At 38.8% G+C, this 13,272-nt stretch overlaps 1 protein-coding gene across 3 annotated transcripts in view; it reads left to right on the forward strand.

Moving 5' to 3' along the window:
• The window catches only part of nprl3 (NPR3-like, GATOR1 complex subunit), a 19,013-nt gene extending 6,256 nt beyond the window's left edge, over nucleotides 1-12,757 (forward strand). The window contains exons 3-14 of one of the 3 annotated variants that reach the window (XM_050069808.1): nucleotides 1,242-1,280; nucleotides 2,040-2,172; nucleotides 4,967-5,041; nucleotides 6,701-6,854; nucleotides 7,025-7,106; nucleotides 7,204-7,341; nucleotides 9,095-9,251; nucleotides 9,773-9,879; nucleotides 10,177-10,306; nucleotides 10,897-11,086; nucleotides 11,182-11,374; nucleotides 12,364-12,757. In XM_050069808.1, the coding sequence (XP_049925765.1) occupies nucleotides 1,242-1,280; nucleotides 2,040-2,172; nucleotides 4,967-5,041; nucleotides 6,701-6,854; nucleotides 7,025-7,106; nucleotides 7,204-7,341; nucleotides 9,095-9,251; nucleotides 9,773-9,879; nucleotides 10,177-10,306; nucleotides 10,897-11,086; nucleotides 11,182-11,374; nucleotides 12,364-12,529 (1,564 nt within the window). In that variant the 3' untranslated portion in view covers nucleotides 12,530-12,757. Of the gene's footprint in view, nucleotides 1-1,241; nucleotides 1,281-2,039; nucleotides 2,173-4,311; nucleotides 4,427-4,966; nucleotides 5,042-6,700; nucleotides 6,855-7,024; nucleotides 7,107-7,203; nucleotides 7,342-9,094; nucleotides 9,252-9,772; nucleotides 9,880-10,176; nucleotides 10,307-10,896; nucleotides 11,087-11,181; nucleotides 11,375-12,363 lie in introns of those variants that run through there. The other 2 variants (XM_050069809.1, XM_050069810.1) reach the window with 2 other exon arrangements.
• Nucleotides 12,758-13,272: the final 515 nt, after the last annotated feature.

Consider the following 13,272-nt stretch of genomic DNA (forward strand, 5'->3'; position numbering starts at 1 on the left):
AGAGAGAGATGCAGGTAATAACAGTAGCTTACAACAACATTATTGAAAGTAATAATATTACAGTTCTGGCTACTGTGGTACAATATGTTAAAAGTATGTATTAATATCTGGCAGTAAAACACTTTTTCATAAACATTCTCACACACGGACAAGTAGCACGCCTGCACTGTTTATGGGAGACTTGGAATATACCGTTTTCATTTCATTTATTGCATTTATTTGACTCACGACCATATCACATGGTATGGAGTACAAACATTACACACAATAATAAAACAATGGCACACGCTGTGGCTTAAGTACAACTAATGTTACTTAAACAAAGGAAGGACATTTCTCAAAAAGCTCCTAGTTTCCAAATTACTTTTGGGTTATCTGGTTTTAATAACAAAATTAACTTAAAGATAGGTGGACAGTTGAAATAATACTTTGGCAAATACCTTTCTCTGTAAGTCATTAAGCTCACATTCTGACAATTATCATCACAGCGCTGCAGATCCTCTGGTTACTGTCCAGCCCTTTATATCTTCCAGCAGCTGTAGGAATTCTGGTGTTATTTACTCTAAAATTACAAATAGCCTGTCTGTACTTTTGGTTTTCATACAACAGATATGTCTCCAGTTTAAATTCTTACACTTTTGTGTGAGCCAGAGGTGAGACAAGCCACATTCATCCAGTATCTATTTAACCTGTAAGACCCATGGTGACACATATATACCCGTATTATGCAGGCTGAGCAAAAAGTTGTACATTATTTGACTGAGTTTAGTCTGTTCACCGTCTATCAGCCTCCCCCAGTAGCCAATATACTCTTTTTTAACTCCAGTACAGAGAAGATGTCTTCATAACTCCCCAAAGTCCTCACAAATTCAAAGTAGTATTGACAAATGATCATTTTGGGTATTCCTTTAAGTGGCTGGTCGGGTATGCAGAAAGTAGCTTCACTGTGTCTTTTTGAGTACATTGTGAACATTTTTAGTTTCCCTTATGACAGTGTTTAGTTGGCACGTAAGCCCACTCAGTTATATCAGCTGGCATATGTTAATGACATTCAGGCTAAGTCAGGGTAACCTGGTAATTGGCTTGAATCAACATGCAGACCAGCATTCTCACATCACGTTATCACATGTTTGTTTGGGTTGTTTTGATGTCCATTTTTATGCATTCAGCCCGACTGTGTGTTGCATTTTCCCTTTTGTTTGCTTTTTTTCTTCTTTTTTATGGCCCAATTCCCATTTCAGAGAACAATCTCCGCTAACTGACGAACAGTTGGTAGCAGGGTAAGACCAAATCATTCTAAACCACCTTTCCTTCGCTTAGATCACCCCTGTCTTTTTTTATCCCCTTCTTTCCTATTTTGTATCCTATATGGATCCCCAACCCTAATCTCAGTAAAATCCTTGTAAACTATAAGTAGCAGATACAGTGAATCAGTGCTTTGGTTAATTTGGGATTTCTATTTTGCTTTCCTCTGTACTGTATGCCGTTTAAAAAAAAAGAAAAGAAAAATCCAACAGTTTAAAAAATCTAATTAAAGTTTTAATTCCCATTGATTATATTACCTCTAGCATGTAGAGTCAGCATTACAAAACAACATATAAATCAAATGCAAACTACAATAACTACACATTCTTTTTAAATTGTGTTGCAAGGTAAGTCTATAGTGTGTTTAATTTTTGTCTTGAAGTTAACACCTTGATTTTTATCCCCTTGATTGCAGCATGAGTTACTTAAGTCAAACCAGCATGTGTCTTTCACATTCTTCATTCATACAGCGACTTCACTGTTTCTGCAAGGAGGCCTCCTCCTCTTTTCTCCTCTCCAGTAGCCACACAAGCTTTTTTTATTCGTACTGTTACATTACAGGCAGATGCATCTGATTAACGCAACCCCTCTCGTAGACAGGAATGTCGAAAATGTAAAACAAACAGCTAATTTAAACTCTCTGACTTGTCCCAGCTGTTTTCTGTGCTGTCACCTCTCATCCCTCATCCCACCCCGCACACTTTTCTTACCGAGGCTGTTCCTCCTTCTTCAAGGTTCTCCGACATCATCCTCGCCACCATCCTGGCCACCAAATCAGACATGTGCGGGAAGAAGTTTGAACTGAAGATAGACAATGTTCGATTTGTGGGTCACCCTACTCTCCTGCAGCATCCTCCCATCATCCAGGTAAGAAGTTAAAGGGATCCTACTGAAAACATGTAAAGTCATTCTTGATGTGAGCTAAAGTTCCAGAATTTATACTACACCGTAACCTGATGTGCACCTCCCCAGAAATGTAACTACACATCGCAGCTACGCAGACCTCCTGTTTATTTTTGTAGGCTGAAACCATTGCCCTCAGTGGAAATGAAGCTTTTATTTACTTTAATTTCACAGATAAGAAACAATAAATTGTGAAGACAGTAAAGCCTCCACAAAATAGAATTTTAAGTCTTGTGTGTAATTTATCCTTAAGGGATTATACTTCGGGATTTATTCTGGCTTCATATGAGCAGAGGAAATCTCCGCTAGTTGCTAGGCTAATTTATACTAAACTTGCCCAGTCAGACTAAAATGCCTCACGTAGCCACCTCAAGTGGAGGAGACTGGCCTTATCAGTAGGAATTTTTGATTGGGTGTAAGTTAAGTTCTGTAGTAAACTATTTGCCCCTTATAACCATGTCAGTGCTTACTCTGATCGTGTCTCTCTGGTTGGAATAAATATATTCTTTCTGGCCATGTTTGCCCCACGTGGGGGTAACATTAGGTGACGTAGCTGGTGCATGTACTTACATGCTGCATCAGCTATTTCTATGTGACTGCCCCTGCTGATTTTGACAGAATTGTTCATAAATTCAGAAAAATATGCAATGCAATGTGGAGTCGCTTGACACAACAATCGTCTGTCGCCACCAGTAGCAGTAGCCTGCATGTTATGGGAACATTTGTAAATTATAATGTCTATCCATAGTCTGCATGTGAGATGTTCAGAGTACACCTGTAATTTGTAGCTACTTACGTTACTTATTAGTTATTACTAAATTGTATTAACAACTGGAACCACTACTCTTACACTATATTAATTTAATTAATTGTCGAATTAAGACTCCGCTGATATAAACTTTATCGACGAGCACTGTCTTCGTTTATTTCATAAACAATTAAATATGATTTTTGGGGCTTTTGTCCTGTAGAAAGCTGGTGTTCATTCTCCATGTTTGGGTTCTCTCTTCCTTGTTGCCAGTTGTGACCACAAGATCAACAGGAGCATGATCGGATATAGCTATTGCACCAGTGTTACAGACTCCAGTGTTATTGATTAGAGAATGTGTAATTAGAAAATTAATCAATACGAGAGTAGACAGAGTGCGTGTTTGAGAAAAATGTATAAAAGCAAAGCCTTTTCATAAATCAGTCTATCATAATTAACCCTTTGAAACCTGGAGTGACAACACTTTTCTTGTGCTGCTGTCAGACGCCTTTAACAAGTATTCAAACCTTGAAACCCTGAGCAAGTTAATGCAATTTTTCTCACAAACATGGGGGAAAATGGCAGTGAGCAACTTGGTAAGGAATATTCCAGAACTGGCAAAAAAATATTAGACAAAGAAAATTATTTTTGAAAAACTGGGGAAAAAAGACAAAACAAAGAAAAACGTATATTAATAATTATTATATATTTAAAATTCTGTTCCAGAATTATTTTTTTTTTTAAAAGATCTTTTTCCAGGTCATATCCTTTGTTTTTAACTTTAATTTTTTGTTTACTAATTTATTTCTTGCTAATTTTTGGGTCTTTTTTTCCTGTTGCTTTTTGCCTTCTTCACATGTTTTTGAAAGAAACCTAACCAATTTACTCAGGTTTCAAAGGGTTAACTGGAAATATGTCGTATAGGCTGTAGAGGGACTGAAAACGCATTTTATTTTAGTGGCCTATCAGGCTGTGTAGTGTAATAGGCAAAAAACATTGTTTCTAATATCAGTAATGCCCAATTTATTGAGTTATAGTCCTGTCCTTATTTACATACATTTCTGTTTTTGAACACGTGTAGCCTGTTATGTAGATATATTAATACATTTTTGTTAAAACAAAAAAGGCTACATGTGGGATCCATATCTTATTATCTGCAGGAACAGATGAATAGGCACTGTTCATCAGCTTATATGACATATATATTAAAATGACAGCAGCAATAGTTAAACTTGTAGTATAGTTGAGGGCTGTCTATCAGCAGCTTGCAGTCTCTGCCCTGGCAGACTCCACGTGACAACAGTAAATACGTCACACTTCGTTCAACTGACGTCCACGAGGGCTCAGTCTGTCAGTCCAGAGGGTGGACATGTGGATTCAGCCACCGACGTGACCACAGCCTGCTGCAGGCGCCTGCTCTGAGAAAAAAACAAGCCTGCAGATTTGCGGGTCGCACACGAGCAAGTAGTGGTAAAAAAATATTATATATATAACTGACTCTAAAAGTGGTTGCAAAATGCAGTCTGGGGCCCTGTGTAAGGTCATTTCACGTCACTATGATCCCCTATGTGGGCAGTCTAACATCAGCAGTGCCCCTTGCTGACTGTTTTTTGGTTCACTGCTGTGTTACCAGGGTGACTTTATTTAAAAGTGATAAAGAAAATGACAAAAACATAACAGCACAAAAAACAGTGCAGTCCAATAATATATCATATAATAAGGTGTTTATGTGTGAATAACAGGAACAACTTACACTTCACATTTATTACTGTAGAGCTCAATCAACACTTCTCTGACACAGTCTTAATAAAAATATATATTCTAGGTTTGAAAGGTTAATTTTTTCTGCAGAGTTGTTATTGCATTTTGTTGCATAAAGTTGTGCTTGTGCAGCTTTTTTTATATTTGTGAATTTAACCACTCTTTGAATTAAGTTTTGATATATCATAAAGAAAGCTCCCTGTTATAATTCTTTTATAAATGTTTATTTTATGTATCTTTTCTGTGCAGGTTTCAAAGACAGATCCCTCACCTAAGAGAGAAATGCCCACGATGATCCTGTTTAATGTGGTGTTTGCACTACGGGTATGACACACCATTCATAATTTAGGTTTTGTATTGTAATTGTTTAGCTTTTTTGCTCTACTAGCTGAAACAACTTGTGTATAAATGTTAGAACATTACAAATGTGTATGTTTTTTAATTTTTAATCATGGTACATTAAGCCAGCTGGCTGTGGGTGGGTATGTTTTGTGTTCCTTTAATCAGCGAGCACTGTGAGTGGCAGGGGTGTGTTTGAGTGATAATATTCCTGTATGCTCTATCTGTGACAACATGGGAACTCAGAGGGAGTAGGGCCGATGTATTCTGCTTAATCATGCTGCCCAACGAGGTACAGCCTGTTCCTGCCCATGCTGAGTCACTGTACCCAGTAAGCACCAGTACAGCTGGCACGGGGCAAGAAGTGCTTAGTCATGTTGTGTGCTATACACCCAAGAAACTGCAGTATTTGTACCCTTGAAATTTATATATATATAAAACCAAGTATATTTTACCATTTAACAATTCAAACTTTATATTATTTTCCACATCCATAATGTTTTTATATCTACCCAAGAACATGAGGACAATGACGGCATCTGATCTACTTAACAGTGCCAAGACATGCTGTTTGCCAGTGACCACGATTATATATTTATATTTATTTATTGTATATTGTCCACAGGAGAGCAGAATGTTATAAATACCTCTCAGTATAATGCAATACAACACCACCACTAATGTTCTAAAATACCAGAGGTGAGGCGAAACCTTTGTGGCACAGGCTCAATAAAAACTGAACAATAAGCTTTAGATTAATAGGAGTTATTAATGGATTATTATTTTGCAGTTGAAACTCATGAACTATATATCTGACTATTGATAAAAGCCACATAAACAAATAAGATTAGCATTCTTTATTAAACATGCACTTAGATATTTAGCACAAGTATCTTTTAGATGATGTGTTACAGTCTTGTAAAGTTTCATTCATCTCTAAGTGACTTGCACGCTGAGATCTGTAAAAGCTCAAAGGTCATTTTTATATTAAAGGCTTACCCCTTTAACCCTTTCAAACCTGAGCAAATTTCGAGAAAAAAATTCTTTTAAAAACACGGGAAGAAGGAAGTGAGCAATGGAAGAAGAAATGACCCCAAAAAATTACAATGAAATGAGTAAAAAGAAAAAATGAAGACAAGAAAATTAGTAAAAAAAAAAAAAAAAAAAAAAAAAAATACAGAAAGAAGGACAGAAAGTTGAAAACAAACTAACAAAGAAATGACCTGGAAGGAATGCTTAAAAATTGTAATGATTCTGAACCATAATTTTAAAATGTATTAAAATTTATAATAATAATTATAATTTATATAATAATTTTTCCCTAGTTTTTTTAAATTATTATTTTCTGATTTTTTATTTTTGGCAATTTTTGAGACATTTTTCACGAAGTTGCTCTTTCTCTTTTCCCCCACATTTTTGAAAGAAATCGCCTTCATTTTCTCAGGGTTGAAAGGCGTCCGAAAGCAACACAAGAAAAGCGATGTGGCTCCAGGTTTCAAGGGGTTAACAGTTAACCGGCTGGTAATGATTGACATGAATTGAGCCACAGATTAAAGCGCAGATGTTGTAAATGCAGTGAGCTGTATGCATATTACCAACATGTTTCTGCCAAAATAACAACACTCTCATTTTTGGCTCCTACAGGCGAACGCTGACCCGTCTGTAATCAGCTGCATGCACAACTTGTCACGCCGCATTGCCATAGCCCTGCAGCATGAAGAGCGCCGCTGCCAGTATTTGACCAGAGAGGCCAAACTGATGTTGGCTGTCCAGGATGAGATCACCACTGTGACAGAGAGTGAGAGACACACATATCGCACCCTCAGGATTAACATAATTTCAAATTCATAGTATGTAATGGCATGTTTATTATAGTACCACGTGGCCTGTCAGGATGTCGTCGATATATATTATAATTGAGATATGAAAGTGTGTTCTGACAGTGTTCTCTGTTTGTCCTGATCTAAGCGGATGGAAGCCCCCAGTCCCCATTTAGACAGATTCTTCCTAAATGTAAACTAGCCAGAGACCTGAAGGAGGCTTATGACAGGTGTGTGATGAAGCACATTATACATTATCATTTTTGTTTTGGTATTTCTTTCCTTCCTTTCCTTTCTTTCCTGATGCTGATATTTATGTTTTTGCAGCCTTTGCACGACCGGCGTGGTGCGACTACATATTAACTCCTGGCTTGAGGTGAGCTTCTGTTTACCACACAAGATCCACAGGATTGGCGGCAACTACATCCCCCCTGAGGCGCTAGAGCGCAGCCTCAAGGCTATAAGGTGTGTTTTCACTTTTTATGCACACATTAAAAAATCCCTACATTATTGTATTTGGCTTTTTAGAATTACACTCAATCAGCAGTTGTGGAGTGTGATACTGAAAGTTGCCTATCATAACTGATCATAACAGATGCTCCACCCAACACTGCCTCTCTCAAAGCATGAACACATGTAGAATAGGGCTGCAGCTGATGATATTGATTAATCTGTTGATTATTCTCACAATTAATCAGTTGTTTAGTCTATAAAAAGTCTTCACATTGCTTCTTTTGTGCAACCAATGGTCCAAAACCCAAAGACTACCACACATTTACTCCTTCATACATCGTTAATTATCATAAATGATGAAGAAAAGCTGCAAATTGTTACTATAAGAAGCTAGAACCAGCAAATGTTTGACATTTTTGCTTGAAAAATGACTGAAACAATTAATCAATTATCAACATAGCTGGCGATTAATTTTCTTTACATCAACTAATTGATTAATCAACTAACTTCTGCAGCTCTAATGTAGAAAGTATTATTGATATTCATTTATTACATATAAAATTGCCACATTTTAATGTACCACTCAAGAAATTAATAATATTTATATTAGTTGCTAATGTAGTTTCCTTCTTTTATGCACAGAAATACAGCATCTATTGAGGAGAGATTGTTCCCTCTGTACTCTTTTGTTCATTTAAACTCATTCATTCTTAATTAATTTATTTCTGAATGAAACCTTAAAGCAGCATCGTGTTAATTTGTTCATCTGATTTGGCTGCAGGTCGTTCAAAACTGCAAAATGAGTCTGTAATTGTCAGCTCAGAATATGAGAGGTAGAATACCCAAAGTTGCATAAGTTGCATTGCACCTGCATTAAGTCAGCCAGCCTGCACAGGCCTGTACACGACAACTGAGTAAGACAGAATTGTTACAGTTGTTTGTTTGTTTGTTTTAATCATCACTACGATGTCAACTTGTGGAATAAACACATTGTGAAAGACTGCAATTTTGCACTCAGGGATTTGGTAGTTGGAAGAGAGAATCAGTAGAAAACTGCATTTAAATGTTAGTCATTTTTTGTGCCCTTCGTGTACAGTTCAGTGTTCAATTTGTCCAGTAAAACAATGTCAGATATAATTTATCTTTCATTTAATAATCAAACATTTTGTTGTGTTTTAGTAACATACTGAAAGCAACAGAAAGGCAGAGCTGAGTACACTTTAATATCTGTTTGTTGCAAGTTATATCATTATTACGTCACATATTTGCCTCACATCGTGCAGCCCAACTGTTGACCCACAGGTCAACCGGAAGAACAAGAAGTCTCCAAACCTTGAAACTGAGAGTCTAATCTATTGTCAGTTTGTTATGTCACAGTAGTTATGTGTTTTTAAAAGCTAAAGGCTTTGAATTGTATGAGTTTCAGTACTGAGGTATTATTCAAATAATCTGAAGAAACCAGCTGAAGTTTTGTGTGGACCATACTGCCACCTACTGGTACTTCAGCATACTGACATCAGAGTTGTGAGCAACATCTATCCATGCATGTATCTCCGTCTTTTAAAGCTGCACAAAATGTACAAAGGTGAAATAAGTTCAAGTGCATTCAAGCACTTACTCTGATTTTATTCTTAATTAATCGGAGTGGTCAGTCCGTCCTTTCAGATACATAGCTGCTCTGTTGTGCAGACTCATGCTGAAGAGGATTCCACAGTAGTTTCTCTGTTGATTCAGCAGCTGTATCACATGTTGTTTGACCCTCCAGACCCTATCATGCCCTGCTGCTGCTGGAAAGTGAGAAGGAACTGCTGAGCCAGCTGCCTCTGGACTGCTCGCCCGCGATGGTGCGCCTCATCAAAACATGCTCGGCGGTGAAAAACCTGCAGCAGCTCGCACAGGATGCTGACCTGGCTTTACTTCAGGTGGAGGACAGTCACACCAGCCACATCACTACGGCATTTAAAAACACAACATGTTGTTCTCTGATCTCAAAAAGCACTTATTTTAAAATTTGAAGCACTTAAATTATTAATAACTACATAAGTCATTAAGCTCAATCACAAATTAAGAGTTGCGATTGTAATTGTTTTGTATTTTAAAATCTTTATCATTTAAATTAAAGATATGAAAGGTAATGAGTGTCATTAGAGTATGTTTAACATCAGGAAGATCATGATCCCTGTAGCTGAACTATTAGAAATAGGAAAATGAGACAAAAACAGTGCAAAAAGTGCAAGAATATTGTAAGCATGAGCTCTATTAAAAGGTTACTGTTACTGCCATCTAGTGGACAAAATGCAGTATGTACATTCGAAGCAGATCTAATATCACTTAAGTCCAAGTGGTACAAGAACTTCTTATATCTTCCTTCTATCATTGTTTTCAGTTGTAAGCATTTTATTTCACATCATAAACATAACTTGCAAATAATTTTCCCTTTCAGATCTTTCAAATTGCTGCTCACTTGGTTTACTGGGGCAAAGCGATCATCATCTACCCGCTGTGTGAGAACAACGTCTACATGCTGTCTCCTCATGCCAACATCTGCCTGTGAGTGTCCGTGACGGGATGTAGCCATTACTGTAGAGCCAATGAGCCATAATATTGCTGAGCACCCATCCATGGTATTGCTTCAAAGTCAGATTTGCACTTGTAAATCACCTCAAAATGTGTCATGAAAGAATGGAATCGGGCCATTGGCAGCACTTGTAACTTTCTTCTGTATACCTTAAACTTTAAATAGCTGTTCTTTTACAACATTGTGGACCATGAGTTTAAAAAAAAAAAGCTGTGTTCATGTAAAAGCTCACTGTTGTAGAATAATGTCTACCATCTTTCCCTGGATAGATACTCACCGTTGGCTGAACAGTTTGCACAACAGTTTCCTGGTCACGATCTACCCTCCATGTTAGCCAAGTTCTCACTTCCTGTCTCACTGGCCGAGTTCAGAAACCCCCTGGAAGCTCCTGCACAGGAGGTAGGATGATTGTACATTCATTCCGTCATTCATTTTATTTTTAGGGTCAACAAAACAAACATTGATTGATTGATGAAAAGCTCAGACAAGAAAACACCTTCACAGTTCACTTTATTCTTCAAAGTAAACTTACTTCAGAAAAATGTAATTATGAAAAGAAGGTTTCTAGTTATATATCAAATGTTTAGACTGCAGAATCATTGGCCGTGACATTGTGAAAAAATCAGACATTTTTGCACAAATGAAACAAGCATGAGATTAGAGTATCCTTGTAAATCCCTCGCACATGTAGGCTTGTTCCTGTAAATTTAGATACTGTATTGTAAGCGCAGAACCATCTGGTGTTCTCCTCCGTTTCGTCTTGTTTTGGCATAGCTGCTTGAGCGTCAGCGCTGAATTATAAATGGCAAAGTGACTTAAGCTCCAGCTTCTGTAGCCTCCATTTTTCATGAGAACAAGATCAGAGCCAGGGCTCTTTCTTTTGGCTCTATTCTGAGCTTGTATGGTACCCATGGCTGATTTAAAACGTTTGACCCGGCTGGGGACATGCGCTCGGCCGTGATGCAGTTTGCCGCTCTGCTCCTGACCAGGCCCAGCTGATCCAGATGGTGGTGTGGATGCTCCAGCGCCGCCTGCTGATCCAGCTGCACACTTACGTCTGCCTGTTGGTACCGCCCAGCGAAGATGAGCCCGGGATGAGGGATGAAGACCCTCCGCTGGCCGCCCGAGTAGGAGGCCGCAGTCTCAGCACCCCTAGCGCCCTCAGCTTCGGCTCCCCAAGTATGTCCTCACTCAGCTCTCTCCTCTGCCCAGCTCTTAGAGTTAAAACAGGCTAGTAGATAATCTATGATCGTCTTCTTGCATCCTGTGTGTAGCCAGCAGTGATGACATGACCCTCACCAGTCCCAGTATGGACAACTCCAGTGCAGAGCTACTACCTGGTGGCGACTCTCCGCTCAACAAGAGGATGACAGAGACGCTGCTCGCCAGCCTGTCAGAGCATGAGAGGCAGGTTATTCTTAACATCCCTGCTGCACAGAATCCAGAGGATCTGCGGATGTTTGCCAGGTAATTAAGACAGAAGTCTAGTACATCTTCTTTGCTTTTTTGTCAGTGCATTAAAGGTATACTATGCAGGAATTTCCCAAGAAAAATAACACAATAGATGGACTCATACAGAAGTTATCCCTGTCATTCATCACTTAGGACATGGTAGTAGTGTGTGGTGTATGTATCTGCAGAGACTCTGCTCTCTGCCTGTATTTTCTTACTTTCTTCTTATTTTGCTTTGTTTGGGTGCGGCTTGGGCACCACGCGAAGGTGAGGTTGGAGCTGTAAAGCACCTGGAGCATTTAAAGCGTTCTGTCTGTGGTGGAAACATTAAACAGATCTAGAGTTTAGGTACATGTCTGTACGGTTTACGTTCTGGTTTTAAGCTTGCTATACTGAGAGTGGTGTGTTGGGTGGAAACGTGGCTTTACTAAACTAACTAAAGGCGCCGTTACACTGTGCAATTTGGGCTGTCTGGGACGAACATTGACAATCGTGGGAGCTGTCAATCCATCGATATTGAGCGGTCTCACACTGAGACCAAGATTTTAGTAGACCCATCTCACACTGTGTGATTTGCAATAAACTTCCACGATTGCTGTTATTGCACAGCCTAAAGGCGCCTTAACAGATGGGATGCGTTTTAGTGAGTCACCCAATGATTCATGATGTTATAAATCACTGTTAATGCTTTGTCTCTCAGGAAATAAGAAGACATTTGTGCATTGGTTTGGAAAATAAAGTCCTTTAATTGCATTCGCAGAATATTGGGAAATCTAATTGGAAAATATTGGCGGGAGAGTTGAGATCATTTGCCAGCTGTTAGTTGAGAGCATGTTTAAAATAGGAAATGTCTAGAAAGCTTCCCAATGCAGCAATCAGTGTTGTGTGCTGCCTACTGCACAGTAAGGAAAAATCTGCCCCATGGTTGATTTACACAGCTAATGATTGGATGAAACTTCAGCTCCCAAAACATTTTGTCTGCCCGTTTTGTTGATGTCTTCCAGGCTGCTGCACTATTTCCGGGGACATCACCACCTGGAGGAGATTATGTACAATGAGAACATGAGGCGCTCGCAGCTCAAGACACTGTTTGACAAGTTCCGTAGTGTCCTTGTGGTGACCAACCACGAGGACCCGATTATTTCAATCTTCCAGTCGCCCATGGAGTAGTGGCACAGAGACGCTATCAGCTCTCACCGACTAGAAAAGATGTCAGCCTGAAAGCAGTTAATGGCCCGCTGTGCTCACAGCTAAGTGCTATTGCTCGACAGTGTTTTAAAATGAACTGACACAGTGACGGTTTAATGAGCGCAGATTTACGAAATGTACAAAGTGTTTTTTTCCTTTATGAGCCAAATGTTTGTTTACAATATTAAATTATTTTGTACATATCAGAAATGTCTCAAGTGCTTACTTTGAATATTGGGAAGATGGATGTAGTGTAGGCTTAACTTATGGGTGCACCAATTTATTGGCCCAACAGATACCGACCCATGTTCACCTTGTTGACCTGTTGTGCAGGATGACATTCACAGATGGCGGTGGCTTATGTTTTTCTGCTCTGTCACATCAGTTTTGTGCAGGCTGAAAAGCAGGGCTCAACACTAATGGCGTCCCATCATCCTGGGGAAAGTAGAAAATGTGTTTGGGGCGACCAGATATCTTCCCCGGGATGTCTGCGGCACAAAAGGACATGCTAAACTCACTATCAGGGAACACACCCTATTGTTTTCCTGATAATGCTACATTGTGAACAATGTATATGTGCTGAAATAAGCAGAGGGAGAGCTAGTTAACATTAGTTATCAGCAGCTGGTGGCTGAATGAACAGCTTACAGATGTTGGATTGAGTTACATCATGATGCATTCAAACTCTATTCAGAAAAAGTGAGTATTGGGTGAAAAATTATAAC

The sequence above is a fragment of the Epinephelus moara genome, chromosome 18 (assembly GCF_006386435.1).
Source record: "Epinephelus moara isolate mb chromosome 18, YSFRI_EMoa_1.0, whole genome shotgun sequence".
NCBI classification, from domain to species: Eukaryota; Metazoa; Chordata; class Actinopteri; order Perciformes; family Serranidae; genus Epinephelus; species Epinephelus moara.